The 23,260-nt window shown below is 33.4% G+C and overlaps 1 protein-coding gene across 1 annotated transcript; it reads left to right on the top strand.

Annotated features, from left to right (window-relative positions):
• Nucleotides 1-560: 560 nt before the first annotated feature.
• Nucleotides 561-22,546, top strand: LOC106624527 (uncharacterized). The gene is made up of 13 exons (XM_070109524.1): nt 561-953; nt 13,390-13,612; nt 15,473-15,690; nt 15,749-16,030; nt 16,106-16,498; nt 16,563-16,849; nt 17,179-17,215; nt 18,163-18,402; nt 20,543-20,765; nt 20,818-21,035; nt 21,095-21,385; nt 21,664-22,056; nt 22,133-22,546. The coding sequence occupies exons 1-13, from the start codon at nt 780-782 to the stop codon at nt 22,424-22,426; spliced, it is 3,273 nt and encodes a 1,090-aa protein (XP_069965625.1). The 5' UTR covers nt 561-779; the 3' UTR covers nt 22,427-22,546.
• Nucleotides 22,547-23,260: the final 714 nt, after the last annotated feature.

The following is a 23,260-nucleotide window of genomic DNA, read 5'->3' as shown; positions in this document are numbered from 1 at the left end:
GTGTATCTGCGACCACGTTTCTGATGGTGCGGAATCTCCATAACACTTTTCAAGCCATTGCATCGCTTGAACAGTATTTTTTCCCTTCAAGAAGCGGTGTAGAATTAAAACACGAAATTGTTTATCATCCATTGTTTTTAAAATAACAAAAGTAGTGACACTCTTAGCGAAATTTTAACAGCTGACTTTTAAAAATTAGTACTAACTGAAAATGAGGCAATTCAATAGAACTAGCGCCATCTATGTGTGACGCTCAGGAGTTATATAGTGATCAATATTACGTACGTTTATATTTTATAACTGCAAAATTTTAAGAATTTCTTATTACTTTTAATAATATTTTGATAAAAAGAGGTTTTTTTTTACTAAAAATACATAAAAAGTTCTTATCGCAAAGAGTAAACCTCAACATATTACAGAATGTTTCTTTAAAATTATTTTCCAATGTCAAATGTACAAGCCTAATGCGAGCAGTTATTCAATTCAATTACTCACTTGTTGAGTATCTCACACGATGACATTATTGTAGCGTCGCGCCTCAAGTGAATTCCAATTGGAGTATTGCGATCAGTAGGCTTCGCTCATTCATTCGTAGAAGTAGTAAACGCGCGCGCTTAAAAATACACAATAATTTTGGTGTTGAGTTTTTTTTGTCTTTATTGTTTCCTTCATTAGCATACTTTTGTTGTTTTTTTTTGTGTGTGCTGGACTTAGCATGAGTTACTGAAAGTACAGCAACGCATATTTGAAAAAAAAAAATTTCATAAAATTCATTAATAATGGAGTTTTTACTACGATTGATACAATGCATATTAAAATTAATATCTATGGTGATTCATCCGCTCTTGAACATTGTATTGCCGCGCAAAGGTCCATCCACCATACCGCCAATTCGCAACCAGCTGGTAACACTTCCGTTAGTGGAAGTGATAAAATTGATGCGACAGCGAAAGGTAAACAAACAGTTTAAGTTTAAATTTAAATATGGCTTGAGAATAGTCTATATCCGTAGTGTCAAACAAAATATCCATTATAAATGTGAATGATTGAAGTGCATACTTGTATGTACTGCTGTTGTGGATTACATAATTTTTTTAATAACGTTTCTATCATTTGTATTTCAAAATCCATATTCAAATCTTCAAATAATACTATTTTCTCATCGATTCTAGAGTTTTTTTATAATGTTCTCAAATAGCGATATATTAGTCAAATGATACAGTGATCCATAATTTTCAAAAATTGCTGCATTTTCCTCCTCTATTAGTATATAGTGTTCCCTTGTATAATCAATTATATCCGATGTGATAATTGTAGCATACAACATCAACAATAAAATTTGTTTATGTGTCCCCATTGATTCTATAAAATTATAAAATTACACTTTAATATTATCCTTATGAATAATTCTGTTTCTGCTTTGCATTTTAACCCTATTTCCTAAATCCTCTATTACTATTTGTTTTTTATATTTGGGCTTTAATTTATTTCTTTCCCCATATATCTTTTCATATATAACTTCCCCTCTATGATAACTTTTTTGAATCCGTTTTTTGTTATGGTACTTCAACATTTTTTCCTGAGCATTTTTTAATATTTCTCTCATATTTCCATGTGCTTCTTTGTTAAATAAAACACTATAAGGTTTTTTATCTGTTACCGAGTGTACTGTTCTGCTGAACTGCCCTCATAATTGATCCGTAATCACTTATCAAATTATGTTCTTTCTTCAAACATCGAGAAATCTCCACCAATGTCGAATGAACCCTTTCTACTTGTCCATTGCTAGTACTGTGACGTGGTGCACAATAATAAATTTGTATATTAAATCTTTCCATTAAAGTCTTGAACTGTATCGTACTAAACCCCGGTTCGTTATCTATAACTATACTTTTAACATCTGGAAATGTCTGCAAAAGTTCCAAAACCTTATCTTCTAAATTTAGTTTATCTTCAATACCCTTGATAACCAAATATTTGGAATAAGAATCCAAACACGTAATAAACTTTAATTTTTGTGCAAAAAATATATCAATATGGAGTTGTTCTCCTGCTTTTTCTGGTATTGGTGCTTCACCTATTGGAATCAATTTCGGATGCCTTTCATACTTATTACTATTACATATATTACAATTTGTCACATATTGCTTCAATTGTTTTACCATTAACGGCCAATAATATTCTTGCCTAATTTGAGCCAAATTTTCTCTATAATTTGTGCTCTATTATGCGTTTGCTCAATAATTGCCCCCTGATCCTCTCTATTAGTCACATCATTAGCGAATAACTTTGTGTAAAAAAATTTTATCGCTGGAAATGCTTCCCTTAACACATTTTTTATTTCATAAAGCACTTGAGGTGTGCAGTGTATTCCCGTAACTATTTTTGGATTTATATATTCTTTGAAAACACCAATTATATTTTGTGGTATGTCGTACTCGATTAAAAATCGCTTATTATTAAAATAAGAAATCGTCTCCAAGACTGTTATTCTTGCTCCATCGTTAATCAATATTTGCTGTTTACTGATACTCATCACTACTTTGTGCTGAATACTGAGTATTCGTTACTGAATCACCTGAACGATCTGACTCCTCAGAGCTAGTTATGTTATTTAGTATCTGTCTTGACAATGCATCATCAACGACATTTGTTTGCCTGGCTTAGAAATAATTTTTGGTGAAAATTCTTCAATAAACGATCTCCATCTTTTAATTTTAATACATAATATACATCTTTTTTTTGGATCTGTTTTAATAATATCCTTAGCTACTATATCCATAGCACATATCCCAAAAATTCAACTTCCTCTTGATAAAACTTTAATTTTTCAGACGATATTTTCATGTTTGCCCCCCTTAACATTTCAATTATCAAATTCAAATGTTTTTTGTGTTCTTTTAAACTTTTTGAAAAAATTATAACGTCATCTATATACGCATGACAGAACTTCCCTATATATTCTCTCAACACAATATCCATAGCTCGTTGAAAAATGCTCGGCGCATTCTTCAATCCGAACGGCATTCGTAAAAACTCGTATTTTCCATTATTAACCAAGAATGCCGTTTTTTCTATATCGTTTTCTTACATTAATATCTGGTAAAATCCAGACTCCAAATCAATTGCGGAAAAGTATTTTGACTTTCCCAAATTTGTCAGTTTTACTTCAGGGTTTGGCATCGGGTACCTATCCGATATTGACTTCCGGCGTCATTCATACCTTTCTTTGGAACTACCCATACTGGAGAGTTGTATGGGCTTTTACTTTTCCTGATTACCAAATTGGTCTATCCTCAGTTATTCGTATTTCCGCCTTTACATCAGTACGAAAGGGTAGATCTAAGTTTACATTCCTATGTATTTCCAAAATTTCCTCAATTGCTTCATTTTGCAATGTTTTTATCATTTTTCTTTCATCATTCAATGCTGATGGTCCTTCGATCTTTGCAACTTGATCGGGATTGTTAATCAATAAATTATGTAACACATGTCCGCTTTCGGAAACATGCTCAGTTTCTTTTTGGTTTATTTTATTCCCAAAATCAGCTTTTAGTAAGCGTTTTGTTTTTTTGGTGCCGGTATTTACATCGGCAGGCCCCTTCGGATTTTCAAATCCCAAGGGGTTCAAATTGTTTTTAATATTTTTTATTTTAAATTTTTGTTTTGACAAGCCGGTATTATCATCGGCAGGCGCCTTAGGATTTTCAAATCCCAAGGGGTTTAAATTGTTTAAATCATCCAGAAAATGTATTTTTTCTATTTGGCTATCACCATATATCAATACTCGATTTGGAATATCAATCTTGGCTCTGATTTTATTTAAGAAATTTATTCCAATTAAGAGATCACTCTCTAAATTATCAATTTCATAAAACCGTTCCTGAAACCCAAACAGTTCGACGTTGTGGTAATATTGTATGATGGTCGAACCATTAATGGTCCTTACCCTCTTCTTAATTGCTAAAATATTTTTATTAGTATATTTTCCCGCCTGTATATATGAACTGGTTGCCCCCGTATCTATTAATATTCTAAATATTTGCCCCGTTTTTTTATCCAATTTAATGATATAGGGCAAATCGAGATTTACTCTAAAAAATGATTTTCGTTTAAATTATTAATCCTCTGTACCTTCTCCTGAGGTTGAGAGCTGATTTGAGCACTATCATTTCCCCTTTTTGGTACGTTATTTGGTTGGTAATTTGTCTGATAATTACACCTATTTACTCTTATCTGCGACTGGTTTGTTCGCCCTGGGCTAGGCCTATTTAATATTTGTAAAGACTGATCCACGTCCATCGGTTCTGGACGATTTTGTTTTCATTTCTTCTTTTATCTGTGGCTTCCTTATTGGATACCTTTAATTATTTTGAAAATTGTGAGCCCTCTGATTTCCCTGTGAAGGACCCCTTGAATTTATCATGTGACTATTTCTTGAAAAATGCAAAGCAAATTGTGCTCGCATTTGATTTGAATATAATTCTTGCGCCTTAGCAAGAGCGTTTGGCAAATCTTTTGGTGCCAGCGTAAACAGAATTTGATCCAATGGGGGATTAAGTCCCGTTATAAAAGTACGTAGGGTTGTATCCCTATTTTTAATATTTAATTCCTTTGTTATGGCAGAATTCGTGCCATGAGTCATAATTGTTTTGTTAGTTAATAACGTAAATTTTTTATTTATCTTGTTATAAAATTCTATTAAGGTCCTGGAACCTTGTCTTAGTATACTCATCTCCTGCTCTATTATATGACAGGGTCTCTTATCGGCATATGCGAAGTCCAATTGACTCAAAATAGCGTCGAAGTTAAGGACAGTGACGTGATTTGTCAAGATGTCACTGGCATCCTGCGTTAATTTATTACGCAGTATTGTTAAAGCTGCGAAGTATTTTTTACTCCCCCTGGTATAAAGCGACATAGAGTTATTGGCGGCTTCACGCCAGCTAACGTCATTATTTATTTTTCTTTTAAATTCGGGAAGAGATTTTATGACATCTAAACTCTCATCACAATGAATGGTCGAGTCGATACTCTCAACCGAATATTCAGTTACATTATTATTAGAGCTTAAATTCCTAAGCTGGAGCCTAACTTGCTCCAATTCTGTTCGCAATGAAGCAGTACTAGCTGCTATTAACCTAGACACCACATCCATATTCATCGAATTATTACCGTTATTTGCCAGGGCCATTACGGAAAACTTTTTTGTTACTTCTTCCAGTTTTCTTTTTATTTAAAAACAAATTCTTTTATTTATTTATTTATTATTATTTTTTCCTTGGGCACTTGGAATGATTGTGATGGCCCTACACTTATCACACCAATATAATCTTTGGTATCCTAACTTAGAGGGACTATTTCCCATTAGTATTTTAAATACATGAACTTCTACTTAACTGTATTTATTACTGGTTGCTGCCTCGTCACTACCACCGTTAAAAATTATTTGTTATATCTCCTTCACTTCACGGTCATTTTTAATACCAAATCACATAATCTTAAGTGAATTATTCAAACATGATATATCTATAAAGATATATCTATAAAGATATCTCACAAACTAAACAATTTTTACCATATAAAATCGATAATGAGTTTCGGTTTGACCCTTTATTAATGCTTTAGTTAAGAATTCAAAATAGCATTCTGCTGGAAATGGATGTGTTTTGAGTTCAATTTTAACCATTTTGAAACAAGGTGTAAGTAGAATGTTATGTACCAAATTTGGCATAAACCAGTCGAGTTGTTAGTGAGATATGAATTTTTGCATAAAACTCAAAACCCTTAAAGCAATTTTTGAAACAATTTATATGTGGTCGTGATATAGCTCATCTTCGGCACAGTCTTCTAACGTAAGAGAACTTATCACACACTAATTTGTTATGTGGTGTTAAATAGCAGGTAAGCGTGATTAGTACACTATTTTTCCTTTTACATATTGTAGCATAAGATGATAAAATGTTATAAGTGCAATCCAAAAAGTACCGCTATTTAATTTCGATTTGTCAATATCGAAATTAAATGTACAATATAACGAAAACGTTAACTGGTTGCTTTTTTTTGTATGTCGAGTTCCACCGAGATTTAAACCAAACCTCGAAATGATTGTCTACGGATTTTCTAGGTTTAATTATGTGCGCAATAATCTCAAGCGGTCATCATTGGTGCAGCAAAAATCGATCTTGTGTAACGATAGGACATTCGGGACTATAGAAAAATATATAAGACTAATGATAAGTTTCTTTAAGATTTGACCCTAGAAGGTCTATATGAAAGGACTGTTTTACTTGCTTTTATCTTCAACGCCTGGTGTAGAGATGCTTAAGATGGCCAACCAGCTTAACCAAACCAACCCATCATACCTGCCGGACCAGTTAGTAAAACTCTCGGACATTTATCTAAATAATAACACATTATTCTGATGCATAGAACAGTTCAATCATACAAGTATATTAGCCGTCGTGTTATGCCATTACGAAGTCTTTTTAGTGTTGCAAATACTATTCAAACCACTTTAATAAAACGATTAACTTATAATCTGACTTACCAACTTTCAGCTAAAATCTTTGGATCTCGTAAAAGCTTACATAGAACGTATCAAAGAGGTGAATCCTCATCTAAATGCAATAGTGCAAGATCGTTTTGAAGGTGCGCTCGAAGATGCTGTGCGAGCTGATGGACTAATCGCCAAAGCCACGGACGAACAATTACCAGCACTTTTTAGTCGCTATACCTTATTGGGTATACCATTTACGGTAAAAGAATCGTGCGGATTGAAAGGTAATAATATATTAGTAAAGAACATTACATGTTACGATTTAAACGATATTAAAAATTGCTTAGGCATGCCAATCCGTGTTGGTAGTCGTCAACGCGCCCATCTGATTAGCTCTGCTAATGGTGAAGTGGTGAACAATGTGGTTGCTGCTGGTGGCATACCATTACTTGTTTCCCTAACACCGGAATACTGCTTGAGCATTGAAACAAATCCGGCAACACAAAAGCGTTGCTTAAATCCACACGACAGTAGACGAACACCAGGTGGATCTTCCGGTGGAGAAGTATGTAATTTAAAAACAAAAATAGTATAGTATTTAAGCATTTTATTTTCTTTATATAGGGTGCTTTGAATGGTGCAGGCGCAAGCTTGTTCGGTGTTGGTTCTGATGTTGGTGGTTCGATACGGTATCCGAGTTTATTTAATGGTGTCTTCGGTCACAAACCCACAGGTGGTATTGTCTCGCTTGGAGGGTATTTCCCAGACTCCAAGGATAAAGATTACCTTGAGTATCTTCAATTAGGTCCAATCACACGTTTTGGTCGTGATTTGGGCGTACTAATGCAAATTATGGCCGGTGAAAATGCTGAAAAATTGGATCTACTAACACCGGTGGAAACAAAAGATATTAAGGTAGATTCTTGTACAATATATGATAAGTATTACTTCGAAATAACAAAAGTCGTTTAATATTAATTTTTCCCACAGATTTTCTACGCGCTTGGATTTGATGGACTTAATGGTGTTTTACATACTTCCCCCGAAGCAGAAATGAAACTTTCCATTTTGACTGCTTTAAAGTACTTAAAGAGTCGCGGTTGCGAAGTTGAGCGGACATCTATGAGAGATTTCAAAAACTCACTCGAAATATCGCTCGGCAGCTGGATATTACTAGAGCACTTTCCTTATTTAATCAACACTTCAAAACCAAGAAACTTAATTGAGTGTTTAACCGAAATGGGTAAAGCAATATTAGGCAAATCGGAATACACCAGAGATGCTTTATACTTTGAATCCATAAGACGTTTCAATGCCGCAATGCGCACGGAAAATATATTGAAATACAAAGCTGAAGCTGAGGTGCTGAAAACTAAATTTGCTGTAAGTCATTCATATTTCCAAATATTGTCCATTTCAAATTACTAATCCCTTTCTTTTTTTTAGAAAATGCTCGGCAAAAATGGCGTTTTCTTTTTTCCTACATTTCCTGTACCTGCAATTCATCATAATTCTTCGATATTATTTCTTAGTAATGTAGATTATTGTATGATTTTCAATATACTTGGCTTTCCAACTACCCATATACCTATGGGACATGATGATAACGGCTTACCGGTCGGTTTTCAAGTGGTCGCAGCGCCATACATGGATAAGCTATGCTTTCAAATTGCTGGTGAATTAGAAGCCGCGTTCGGTGGTTGGGTTATACCAACACCACACGAGCTTGAACCGTTTAAATAAACGAATTAAATTGTTGTTGTTTTGATCTTAATATTGATAGTTTTTTATGCGAATTTAAAAGTTAAATAATTGTAATACTTAATAAATGTTTATATGGTTTGTGTTCTTCTTATCAAATAAAAAAATTTTCATTACCAGAACTTGATTCTGATCGTTCAGTTACAGTCGTCTGATCTGGAAAATATATTCATTATATTATTATTTACTATTTAAATTTATATTGCTTTGATAATGATACAGGCGAAATTTCGTGAAGATACGTCGTCAACTGGAAAAGTTTTCCATACAAGCACTGTATTCTGATCTTTCGGCTGTATGGCAGCTATATGCTATAGTGATCCCACATCGCCGGTTCCGACTAATGAGCAGCTGATTTGCTGAGCAAAGTCTGATGGAATTCAAATTGACTTTCTGCAGAGAGTAGTCGTGGTCAATTGTCTCATACAATTGTCCAGTGTAACTATTTTAATATATACTCGTATAACTTCATAGCAATCTCACTCAGATTGGGTTATCATAAACAACCTTTAGGAAAATGAAACTACTATACACTCTGAAACAATCCTTTCCGGTTACGTAGACCCGACTGTTGTGAGTCCAGATTTTCCGTAGTGGAAATACATGTCGATATTCAACTTCCTAGGCTTTCCATAGTTGATAATTATAAAGCGAATTTTAAACATAGTGTTTTATTAAAATCTTGGCTACCATTTTTATATCCCGAACAGGGTATAAAAAGTTTCCACGAAGTTTGTAACACCCAGAATAAAAAGTCGCAGTCCGTCTAAAGTGTAGATATAAATGATCAACGAGAACGAGAGAGAGACCGATCTGAAATTTTTCCATAGATTCATATGTGTCTGAGTAATTTTTTATAGATAAGTTGTTTTTTTTAGATGCCATATATATTAATTTAGTACACAGTTTAAAATTACGTATTTGATTGCTAAAGCTAATGCCGGCGCTACTCTCACTCATTTCAAGTTCGTCGCAAAGATATTTTATTTAAACTTTTATGTTCGTTAAGATTTGTTTTATTTTGTTGCACTACATATTTTTGGAAAAGCTTCGCTTTACTATATTACAATCTTATGTTTAGATTGGGATTGTGTGTGTGTATTAGGGATATCCATTTTTTTAAATGTTTCCAAAATATTAAACAACGCGGGTTTATAAATTTAGATGTATGTATTATTAGTTCTAGCTTTAAAGAAGTACCATAAGAAGAAAACTATTTGCTGTAGAGGCTGAGCAAATGCAGAATTCTTTAACTTTAAAATCGGCAAAACTTCAAGGAAAGTTGGAGTCATCATATATGACTGAGTAATTAATATAAGTTTCTAGGTGGTAGGTAATACAGGCATAGCAACTTATTTGTGAAAAATGCTGAAATTGTGGATTTAATAAAAATTGTTTACAAAAATTTGTTATATCATCCTTTGACTAGTATAAAAAATTGTCATTGTAAGCGAAAATATTTTGGAAAAATTTTTGTTTTCATATTTTGTCTGGAACAAAAATTGCGAAAAACATAATTCTGATATTTTTAGTAATTTTTATAGGCAATTTTTAAATAAAAATCGTTTTTATTTTTAATATAAATACATAAAAAGTTCTTATCGCAAAGAGTAAACCTCAACATATTACAGAATGTTTCTTTAAAATTATTTTCCAATGTCAAATGTACAAGCCTAAAGCGAGCAATTATTCAATTCAATTACTCGCTTGTTGAGTATCTCACACGATGACATTATTGTAGCGTTATGCCTCAAGTGAATTCTAATTGGCATCTTATTATCAGTAGGCTTCGCTCATTCATTCGTAGTAGTAGTTAACGCACGCAACTAAAAATCCTTCATAATTTCGGTGTTGAGTTCTTTTTCCTTTTTTTTTCCTTCATTAGCATATTTCTGTTGTTTTATATTTTATGTTCGCTGAACTTGGCAGGAGTTGCTGAGTGTACAGCAACAAAAAATAAAATTAAAATAAATTCATTAATAATGGAGTTTTTACTACGATTGATACAATGCATATTAAAACTGATCTCTATGGTGATTTATCCGCTCTTGAACATTGTATTGCCGTGCAAAGGTCCATCCACCATACCGCCAATTCGCAACCAGTTGCTAACACTTCCAGTAGTTGAAGTCATAAAATTGATGCGACAGCGAAAGGTAAACAAAAACTTTTTCGAACAGACTGAACAAATATTTATTTTAAACGAGGTAAACTTCTCTAAAAAAGAGGAACACGATGACAATGAAAAGACAAAAATTAAATTTCTGTTTTATCAAGGATGCAAGCCCACTTGGCATCATTTATATCCTATAAAAGTCAGAAAATAATAAGTCAGAATTATAATATATATATATATATTTTCTTCGTAAAAAGATTACACTAATTGTTCGAGATATAGGTTTATCGATTTTTAGAAGACTGCAATTTGAAAAATTAATGATCTACGGTAAATGTCACATAAGGGTGTGCGGTTAGTAAAAAATTACTGTTATAGAGAGATCAATTTACGTTATATCATCATAGTAGGTTAGAGTAGATTCATAATGGTAGAACTCCTGTACGATATTAGCTAACCTTATTAATCGCCAAAGCGGCTTGTAGCCAATGCAAATTTGCTTAGGCATTTGATTTCTAGCTTGGTGGGATATCTGAAAGTGTGAGCTCCCTAATGTTTAAGTCTTGATTTCGCAAACATGGGTCAATCAAGAAGGAAGTATTTGAGAATCGTTCTCATTCTACTTATAGCGGGACTAGGGTGTCTTTCCTTGCCAGCTCGTCAGCTTTGCAATTACCTGCAAAAACGCTGTGACCTCTGACTCATACTAGCTTTATCACAAAGTGACTCGATACCATTGATAACGAGGTTAGGCATTCCTTTAGTAGCCTTGAACGCACAGTTGTCAAAGAGTAATATGCACTTCTGGACCTGTTCGGATAATAGGAATAAGTGATATTTACATTATTCAAGTCAGAACATAGCTTAGTCCAAAGGCAATTAATTTAGTAGGTTTTTTGAGGATAACACTGACGTTTGATTTCACATATTTTTCTTTATTAAATCTACTCTTGTCTGCACATTAACAAGACGTTGATTAAACGGAAATTAAATAAGTATTTTTAGTATATGTTAAGTAGCATATAGACTTCACGATTTTAAAGGAATAGGCAATTGTACATACTTTCAATTGGTTATGAATTCTTGATTTCTTCAAAGTATCATTGTGTTTATTCCCAGCCACAAGAAGAGTGAACCTAAAAATCCCTTCACACTCACTTACTGAACCTCTAACAAAAGAATATATATTCTTTTCAAATATTCACTATATAACCAATATTTGTATATTCAATAATAATTCATCGAGAGCACATAAAGTAAAAATACCTTTATAAAACCTATACGGTCATGTAAAATATCACTTAGGAATCTCTTGAATTATATTTATTATTATTGACCTAAACCCGTAACGAGTAGCGAAAACAAGACAAGCTCTCTTCTCCTGCAAAACAAATACTAGTTTGGACAATAACCAGGGTGCGCTAGAGAACTCGAGAGACTGTATACGTGAATTACGCTAAAGCTCCTTAACTTATTTATAAATGTTATTCTCTATTAATAACGATTCGTACCAGCAATATCGTTAATATTTTAATTTTAATGTAATAACACACTGTAATGGCGTTTATGTAAATAATTGTAATTACTCCGAGCTTCATTACCTGCAAATTGATTTACAATAATTACATAATAAAACAAGTAAGGTGGAGCTAAGTTCGAGTGCAGCATTGTCTTGGAATTTTTAAAAATTAACAATTCCTGAAGTACTTACAGGGATCTAAAAAACTTTATCTTTTATTTTTGGTACGGAACCACATTATTCCAAACAAAATATATATAATATATTTAATACTTGTATACAAGTATTACTGATATACCTCCGTCACTACAGCGTATGAAGCCAACCAGAAAAGCAGAAATCACTGTTTTGGGTATAAGATAGCGAAAGATTTACACCTATGCGACCCATTGCTTCATAATCTACCGGGGTTAAGACAACAGATCCATCGATTAACTACTTTTCATATTGTGAAGGTTTTATACTAAAGACATGAGTTCGACCATATATTAATAATTCTTAATACACACGTACCCCAACAGATATAACATTTTATTGCTGAATTGATAACTGATTTATAGTTTTTCTTGTTTTTCGTCCATTTGCAATGAAATCTGTGTGAAAATTTTCGTCAAGAAATTACGTATACACGGAGACTGCATTATTGCCTTAGGCAATAACCCACGTAAATTTCGTGAAAATATCTCGTCAGTTTGTATGACAACTTTATGCTATGGTGGTCCGATAACGGCTGTTCCGACAAATATAACTGAGGGACTAGTTCACTATAAACAGACGCACGGACTGATGAACATGACTAAATCGACTCAGCTAGTTATACTGATTATAATGTTTTTATAAGTGTTACAAACTTCGTGGCAAACTTAATATACCCTGTCCAGGGTATAATAAGACTAAATTAATAAATATTAAATAATAAAAGATTACTCATAAGGTTGGGTATTTCATTAACTGTAAATATGAAAATATGTAGCGAGATAGGAGTAATAACAGCATCAACACTTATACAAAAATAAAAACTAAATATACCTATAATAGTGCACGCGACGTTAATAGTTTAATTGGACACTTAGCATGCAAGACAGTAAAAACTGCATTGTCACAGATATATATGTGTACCTATATCATACTTACAGTGTGATCTAATACTGCTATCAACACGAAGTTCAGTTAAAAATGTAATGAAAAAAAAAAATTTTCGATTTTTAGGTCCTATAGTCCTTTGGTTAAAATATCTGGGTAAAACATAACGCATATTTACTATATTACATCTTTGTTTGAAAGATGATTTTTGAAATTAACCATATGAATCCATCATCCACATGGAAGGGAGTTATCAAGCCTAGATTATGAACATTTTTTTCGTAATTAGTAGTTGGTGTACGTCTCAACATTTAATGACAGTTTTAAATGATTTTATTTGGGTCGAAAATATTATATCAATTTATTAGGATTACCTGAATTTCTTACTAAGCTGATTTTCCAACGTTTCAGCTAAAATCTGTGGATCTCGTAAAAGCTTACATAGAACGTATCAAAGAGGTGAATCCTCACCTAAATGCAATAGTGCAAGATCGTTTTGAAGGCGCGCTGGAAGATGCTGTGCGAGCTGATGAACTAATCGCCAAAGCCACAGACGCACAATTACCAGCACTTTTTAGTCGCTATACCTTATTGGGTATACCTTTTACGGTAAAAGAATCGTGCGGATTGAAAGGTAAAAAAATGTTATTAAAAAACTAGCTTTTACCCGCGGCTTCGCTCGCATCGAATCCATCAAATAAGTATCAGATATCATTATAGTAGAAACGGATCAATAGAAATAATATATTTTATTGCTTGGCTTGGATTACTTGCAAAACTTACTAAATACAATGAATTTTAAAATTTTAAAATATACTTTATTGAAGCAATACAAGAAAGATTAAAATATATTTCACTATAACGAAAATAAATAATTTTAAAATTTAAAAATTAAAAATAAGCAATATAGATGATTATTCAAGGATATTTTTATTAACTACATTATACGTTTTTCCGTTGGGTGCAAATATGTGTAAATTCCGGGCATTAGATACACGCGAACAGACTACATATAGTTGACCATGTGAAAAGCTTGACTTTTCTAAATGCACTCCTGCCACCTGTAATGTTTGTCCTTGTGCTTTGTTTATAGTTACGGCACAGCTAAGCTTGACGGGAAACATGTTTTTAATAACCGTGTCGTACAGATTTTTATCTTCTTCTGTATCTGGAATTTCAGCGCTTATTATTTTGTCTATTTGATTAGGAAGTAGTTTCTGTTTTAACCAAATCAATATGTGCACATGTGGTAGACCTCGTTTATGCCATCCAATGGAGTGAGTACATATGGCACTCGACGTCTCCAAATATTTTTCCTTTAGTCACAACGCTCATTAACTTCTGAACCTTTAAACGAAATACGCGAGCAACTATATCGTGACGATCAGTTGCTTTTTAACCAGCCATAAGTTCTTGAGTTACATTCTGCCACGAAGGATTACAGGTAAAAGTTACGAAGAGGTCAGGCCTTCCTTAAGTTCGTACATAAGTAAATGCGTCTTGAGTGTACCCATGCAGATAACGGGGACTGTTCATAAAAGTGGACGGCAGAATAACTATTTTGCCAATGTCATTAGGTCTAATATTGTCATTTGCGTTAATCGCATCGTGTAGATGTATGTAATTTTCAGCTCGTAATTTTTTCTGATTTAGAGATGTGTAACGAAGACGTTCACTCTCTACTTTAATATACATATCTACTAAAAATTGAGTGAAGAGATGCCTTGTACGCAGAAGAAGATTGAAGTCATGTTCTCGAAGCATCATATAATACGCATAAAAGTCCATACAGGAAACTTTTTTTATTTGGAATTGGCTCGTTCGTTGTCGGATTGATGACTGAAATATTGAAATGATATCCTGTTTCACCTTTACTGAAAATTAATGGATACTGCGAAGCGCCATCAAATTTATCAGTATCAGCTACGCGCTTTAACACATTATTACGTGCTCGTAATACTATGTCTCAATTTGATGATATATTTGTCCTTATACAGTAAAGGTTCGTGAAAATCCGGGAAATTGTCCTTAGAAATCGTTTTGACTCATCTGTGACACTAAATAATAAGGTTTTTAAAGGTTCTTCTGATTCACCAAGTAATGGAAGTGACACTTTACCAGTGCTGCAGCACATTCCAGCAGTTTCATCTTTCCATTTAAAAGCATCACAATGCTGACATTTTTTATGCATTGATCCAATAACTTCATATCTGCCATACTTTTTTTTTTCAAAATTCAAAATTTTCAAATTTATTTTACAAACATATATAATCCTCCAAAATTATTTTTTTAATAATCCGTAAAAAATTTACAGATTTTTTAATAAAAAGTATCCTATGTTCAATCTGACACCTCCAAGAGTATGTGTACAAAGTTTCATGATGATCGGTTAAGTAGTTTTTGCGTGAAAGCGTAACAAACAAACGGACTTTCGCATTTATAATATTAGTATAGATATACACCCCGTGCTTTTAACCAAAATACATTTTTTTAGGCATGTCAATCTGTGTTGGTAGCCGTCAACGCGCCCATCTGATAAGTTCCGCGAATGGTGAAGTGGTGAACAATGTGATTGCTGCTGGTGGCATACCATTACTTGTTTCCCTAACACCGGAATACTGCTTGAGCATTGAAACAAATCCGGCAACACAAAAGCGTTGCTTAAATCCACACGACAGTAGACGGACACCGGGTGGATCTTCCGGTGGAGAAGTATGTAATTGGAAAAATAAATAGTATAATATTTATACACTTTGTTTTCTTTATATAGGGCGCTTTGAATGGTGCAGGCGCAAGCTTGTTCGGTATTGGTTCTGATATTGGTGGTTCGATACGGTATCCGAGTTTATTCAGTGGTGTCTTCGGTCACAAACCCACAGGTGGTATTGTCTCAATTGAAGGACATTTCCCAGCCTCCAAAAATAAGAATAGCCTTTCGTTGGGTCCAATTACACGGTTTGGTCGTGATTTGGGCGTACTCATGCAAATTATGGCCGGTGAATATGCTGAAAAATTGGATCTACTAACACCGGTGGAAACAAAGGATATTAAGGTAGATTCTTGTACAATATATGATAAGTATTACTTCGAAATAACAAAAGTCGTTTAATATTAATTTTTCCCACAGATTTTCTACGCGCTTGGATTTGATGGACTTAATGGTGTTTTACATACTTCCCCCGAAGCAGAAATGAAACTTTCCATTTTGACTGCTTTAAAGTACTTAAAGAGTCGCGGTTGCGAAGTTGAGCGGACATCTATGAGAGATTTCAAAAACTCACTCGAAATATCCCTCGGCAGCATGGTATTGTCAGAGGACTTTCCTTATCTAATCAACACTACAAACCGGAATAAATTATATGAATATTTAACAGAAATGGGTAAAGCAATATTAGGAAAATCCGAATACACCAGAGATGCTTTATACTTCGATGCATTACGACGTTTCAATGCCGCAATGCGCACGAAAAATATATTAAAATACAAAGCTGAAGCTGAGGTGCTGAAAACTAAGTTTGCTGTAAGTCATTCATATTTCCAAATATTGTCCATTTCAAATTACTAATCCCTTTCTTTTTTTTTAGAAAATGCTCGGCAAAAATGGCGTTTTCTTTTTTCCTACATTTCCTGTACCTGCAATTCATCATAATTCTTCGATATTGTTTCTTAGTAATGTAGATTATTGTATGATTTTCAATATACTTGGCTTTCCAACTACCCATGTACCTATGGGACATGATGATAACGGCTTACCGGTCGGTTTTCAAGTGGTCGCAGCGCCATACATGGATAAGCTATGCTTTCGAATTGCGGGTGAATTAGAAGCGGCGTTCGGTGGTTGGGTTATACCAACAGCACACGAACTCGAACAGTTGAAATAGAATAAATAAATTGTTGATATATGTTAATGATTATATAATGATAGTTTTTTATATTAATTTAAAAGTAAAAATTAATTTTAATGATTAATAAATGGTGATATGGTGTTTAATAAAGAAGTCCAGCAAATATCTTACGACAACAATATATTGGGTTGTTCACTAAGTAATTGCGTTTGATGACAACAACTGATCTCATTGACTGTTTTCGCAGTCAACTTCACACTTTCCGATATAGTAAGGCATGTGTGAGAAAATTTTTTAAAATATATGGAATAGTTTTTGTTTGGTGCCCTATCAAAAATGAAAGATCGGAAAACAGTATTTTCGCCATATTTTACGGTTTTACTATCAAAAGGGTAAGAATGCAATGATGTGTACGGAGAAGATGTGTTGACCGAACGCCAATTAAAATTGGTTTGAAAAATTTTGTGAACGACGCAATAATAGAACTAGTTCTTGGGGTGCGTACAAAGTCTCAATTTAGTCTAGCTTAAATATAACTTATACTTCAACACTCTGAGTAGGTTATGAAAAATATTACAGGGCTTAACCAACCCCGATGTAAAAAAGGTATTTAACCATTCCCTTGGATAGTAATTCGTGGCAGAAAAGGACATGCTCAAAATTTCAATCGATATCTCAAAAACTGAGGGACTAGTTCGCGTATATACACACAAACGAGCATGGCTAAATCCACTCAGCTCTTCATGCGGATCATTTATGTATATTATTTTATAGGGTCTCCAACGTTTCATTCTGAGATTTACAAATATCGTGGCAAACTTAATATACCCTGTTCAAAGAATAAGCATAAATAAAGTATAGTCGAAACTTGCAAAACAAAATCGCTTCTAATTATCTGGACACCAATGAATGTACGATAAGTGAAACCAAGGAGAAATTAAAGTTAAGACATACATGTATGCGTACTTCTATTAATTAGCCTTTTATTATTAACCGTAGCCGAGCATTTTCTCAATATATATATGTACCTATTTCCCTTGCACATAAATATTTTTATATAGGTACACTTACAAACATATATTAAACTGTTTAAAAACATAGTACTCTCAACAGCAGCGCAATGCCTATAAAGAAAGAGATCACTTGCAAATATGCGCATTAGTAAATATGCTAATAAGACCGGCTTGTTGAGAAGCTGAACTTAATGACGATACTATTGTAGCGTGTATCGGTTAAAGAAATATGAGCGCGAGATTTTCAATCAGTAGGATTCGCTCACTCCAGCGCACCAGTAACATTCACGGGTATAGTTACGACAACAAATTCTTAATTTTCATAGAATTTCGTTGGATACTTAGTTTTCGGTATTTCATTATTTGCTTACGAATTTTATTGTGCCGAAAAGATGGAGGTTTTCCTACGTCTCTTGCAATTAATATTCAAGATTCTTTATATAATAGCTTATCCGCTATGGTGCTTCTTTTTACCGCGCAAAGGTCCGTCTACGATTCCGCCGATTCGCGACAGATTATTGACGCTTTCAGTGGGCGAAGTGTTGGAGTTGTACACACAACGCAAGGTATTCAGGAAGAAATATCTTCAAAAAATTTAAAAGTTATGAAAATTAAAAAATGCCTTAAATCTCATGTGATCGCCATTAACAACAATGTATAGAAAATATTGAAAATTTTTATTTTTTAATAATTTTTTTTATTGTGTACCGAAAAATCGGAAAAATTATCGAAAGATAATTAGGAGTTGCATTTTCGATTCCTCTCTTCTGCTCATAGGTTAACGTTTTATGTTTTTATTTCTTATTATTTACAAGGTCATTTATTCTCTTTTGCATTTGCTGCAATACTTTTACTGATATTACCTTTTATCACGTCATTACACTCCATCTCAAAGTGTTGTTTTTTTGGTTTTACATTTTTATTCTTTTCAAGGCTGCCAGAATGATGTGATCATTTACATATCTATGGTTACATGCAAATTAACAAAACTCCATTCAGTCGAATTGCGAAGAAGGCGCTTTAGGTATAACTTTAAAGCAAAACAAGAAACGCGTTAACTTTGGTTGCACCGAAGCTATAATACCCTTCACAAATTCATACAAAATATTCCATACGAAACCTTGATTTTTATTGGTCAGTTTCTTTGGCAGCTATACGCTATAGTGGGCCGATCGAAACAATTTTTTCCGAGATTGCATCGTTGTCTTGGACCACTATAGCATAAAGCTGCCAGACAAACTGAACGACAGAAAAATCATGTTATTATATGGAATTTTTGTGTTTAACAGGATAATTTCCCGAAATTTGGCATGGATTATTGTAGTTTCTAGAGATATAATCGTAGAACTTCTTAGAGTCCTATCAAAGCAAACACTTGTGTTTGACATTTATATACAGTATACTTTGGCAAACAGCCATGGAGACTTATGTCTAACAATATTTTAAAATCATAAATATTTATTTTCAAAATGATTTATATATGGCAAAGTTTCATTTATCTATACAAGGTTATCCTCAATTCATCCTCAACGATAAGGCACATTTCTGGTTGAATTTGGAATGCAAACATTCTTGAAAAGGCGGTATAGGCATCCCTGAAAAGTAGTATACTTTGAAAAATCAATAATTTTACTGTTTTGTGTATCAACAACAATATGCTGTGTCATTTGACTTTCTTATACTACTTTTTCTGGCGATCTATACTAATAAACCGGCTGCGACTGACGAATTGAAACCCAACATTTCCTGCGTTATTGAGGATATATGGGGAACTCTTACCTGCAGAAAGTATTATCGAGCAAGTACTATTATATACCTATTAGCAAAAACGTTGTGATCTTGGAGTAAACTTCTAGGAATTTAATGTTTAAAAAAATATGGGCTATGACAAATCACTAACACACTCGATTAACTGGTATAAATAATTAAAAACTGACGTGTAATTACGTAATATAAGTTATAAAAGATTAAAATTAATTGCTTGGCATGTATAGAAAATATACTTAGCATACTTGTATATATAAAGTGGCCGATTGTTTAAAAATGTAAAAAAAAAAACAATTTGCAAAATAAAAAGGCAACACAACAAAAATATCTACTTGAAGAGGTTAAAGAATTCTTACAATTATGTTTAATTTTTTTGCAAGGGTGCCGCATGTTTAGAAAACCAATTAGCGTACCTCTCTGTATATTAAAATAGTATGAATTTCGCCTAAGTGCATGATCATCAGGAGAGTTTCAAAGATCTAAATATAATTATTCAAGTCAGAGTAAACAACAGTTCTCGAAACAATTTCTGTGAATTTTAGGTAAAATTTCTGGAGCAAAACTTCTGGAGCTATAATTATCATCTATTTTATAATCTCATCTCGAAATCCCTAATAGATATAGCATATAGTTTATATATTACAACTACTCTTTTTTGAAACAGATATATTTCTAACAAATATTTTTTTCAATTCGTCAAATTTCTCGATAAAGCCAAATGGATGCTAGCTCTTAACTTTTATATACTCTAATCACCCATCTGTGAATCCAATGAGAATTAAAGCTTGAATACCTAAATAAATATGCGGAATGAGAAATAGTATCAATAGGACCAAGTCAAACGCATAGAATAATGAAAAAATGTACACTTCTCAAATCTTAATTCCCACCTGTAAGACATTGTTTTTTTTTTCGTTGCTAATATTATATATTTTTCAGTTGAAATCTGTAAAACTGGTAAAAGCTTACTTTGATCGTGTCATAGAGGTAAATCCTCATATCCATGCTGTGGTGCAAGATCGTTTCCATAAAGCGCTAGAAGAGGCCGTACGAGCTGATGAATTAATTGCCAGAACTCCAGATGCGGAATTACCAGCACTCTTTAATCGCCTAAAATTATTAGGTGTACCTTTTACCGTTAAGGAATCATGTGGACTGAAAGGTACTTGAAAATTAATAATAGACAACTTGAAAATGATTGTGCTACTTTTCAGATATGCCTTTCCGCATTGGTAGTCGTCAGCGCGCTAATATAATATGTCATGCTAATGGTGAAGTGGTGAACAATTTGGTGACTGCTGGTGGCATACCAATACTGGTCTCCATAACACCAGAATATTGCTTCAGTATGGAAACAAATCCAGCAACACAAGAACGTTGCTTAAATCCACACGACAGTAGACGGACACCAGGTGGATCTTCCGGTGGAGAAGTATGTAATTGGAAAAAAAAAATAGTATAATATTTATACAGTTTGTTTTCTTTATATAGGGAGCTTTGAATAGTGCAGGCGCAAGCTTGTTCGGTATTGGTTCTGATATTGGTGGTTCGATACGCTATCCGAGTTTATTTTGTGGTGTCTTCGGCCATAAGCCAACTGGTGGAATCACTTCAATTGAGGGACATTTTCCTTGCTGCAAGGATAAAGATTGCCCTGATTATCTTCAGCTGGGTCCAATCACACGATTTGGTCGGGATTTGAGTTTATTAATGGAGGTCATGGCTGGCAAAAATGCTGCAAAATTGGATTTGTTAACGCCGGTGGAAACCAAGGACATAAAGGCAAATACATACCTTCAAGTATATATGTGTATATAGCCCAAGCAAGGTAGACAAATTTACACATTAAGTGTACAGTTAAATTCTTCTCAAATATTTATACAACGAGTGGTAAACGAACGCTCGACTCGCATACAATTTACCTGAAAGTATATCGTTTTTTTAGCGAGCCTTCTTTTACCACTCGCTTACAAGAGAACAAGGCTAAAGCATATAATTTTTTGAAACCCATTTCATGAATCATCATTGATGTGTTTATTTTTACATTAATACTCTTATAGGTTTTCTATGCATTGGGATTTAGTGGTCTCAACGGTATTTTACATAGATCACCTGTTAAAGATATAAATGCTTCGATTATGTCAGCTGTAAAATGTTTACAAACCCGCGTCGCACAAACTCAACAAATGTCAATGAGCGCTTTCAAAAACTCACTTGAAATGTCAATCGGTGGTCTCGTATTGCTGAAGGATTTTCCTTATTTAATCAACTCTTCGAACCCGCATAAAATACGCGAACATTTTGCCGAAATGAGTAAGGCAGTTATGACCCAATCCGAATATTCAAACGAGGCCTTATACTTCGATGCGTTACGACGGCTCAATGGCTGTATGCGAACGGAAGCTATGATGAAATACAAAGCTGAAGTTGAAGTGCTCAAATCGACGTTTGCCGTAAGTCTTTTAAAATTCTTCTTTTCAAATATTACTTGCTAGAACTAATAAATCTAAACATTTTATGTTTCTTTAGCGAATGCTCGGTGACAATGGCGTTTTATTATTCCCCACCTTTCCGGTACCCGCTTTGCATAATAATTCCTCGCTCTTGGCTCTTTGGAATGTGGATTATGCTATGATCTTTAATATAATTGGCTTTCCAGCGACGCACATACCAATGGGGCGTGATGGCGATGATTTGCCAGTTGGATTTCAGGTGGTGGCCGCTCCCTATCGAGATAAGCTGTGCTTTCAAATCGCACGTGAATTAGAAGCCGCCTTTGGTGGTTGGGTTATACCCACGCCACATGCATTTGAACCTTTGTAAAGGTCGAAATGAGTAATTTGATTTGGTTTTATTACTCACATTTGTATTTTAGAATTGAATAAGTCATTTTAATACGATAGTTTTGCTTTCAATAAAAGTTTTACTTAATAATAAAATAAATGAGTTTTGTTTTGATTCATAAATATATTGATTATGTATTTAGCTTGGGGATTTTAACTATGATTTTTAAGATATTCCTCTAAGGGTACCACTATCGCCACATGTAAAAATAGTTGAAAAAATCTTGAACGTTGTTTTCCGCGTCCATTTCAATATATCTAAATCGATCGATATATATACATATAATATATTAGGGTGGAGCGAAAAAAAAATTTTTTTTTGTGCTTAGCCTGAGTGCCAAATTTGTAGATTATAAAAAAAGAAAATTTTTGGAAAAAAAAACTTTTTAACATCTAAGGCGGCCCAATAAAAATTTCGAGTTAAAAATAAGTCTTAAACGACAACATGCTTTCCTTAATCGTTAAAATAAATCTTGTCAAATTCTTTAATTTTTTTATAAATGTAAAAGGTTTAAACCAAAAAAAAATTTTTTTTCCAAAAAGAAAAGATGTTTAAAAAAATTTTTTTTCCAACCACTTTTTTTGTTTATAATCTACAAATCTCATGCTAAGCAAAAAAAGATTGTTTCGCTCCACCCTAATATATTATGTATAAACGATCGTATATCAAGTCATTTGTCATATTCTTTGGAATACTTATTAGTATAGTAAGTAATAAATAAGTGCATTTATGCGAAAGTCACTGTATGACTAAGAGAAGCTACTTCATTATCATAAGAATACAATCATTAGAATAAAACGAAGAAGATAAAAT

The sequence above is a fragment of the Bactrocera oleae genome, chromosome 2 (assembly GCF_042242935.1).
Source record: "Bactrocera oleae isolate idBacOlea1 chromosome 2, idBacOlea1, whole genome shotgun sequence".
In the NCBI taxonomy this organism is placed as follows: Eukaryota; Metazoa; Arthropoda; class Insecta; order Diptera; family Tephritidae; genus Bactrocera; species Bactrocera oleae.
Note: the sequence above shows the minus strand (reverse complement) of the source record. Positions and strands in the feature narration are given on the sequence as shown.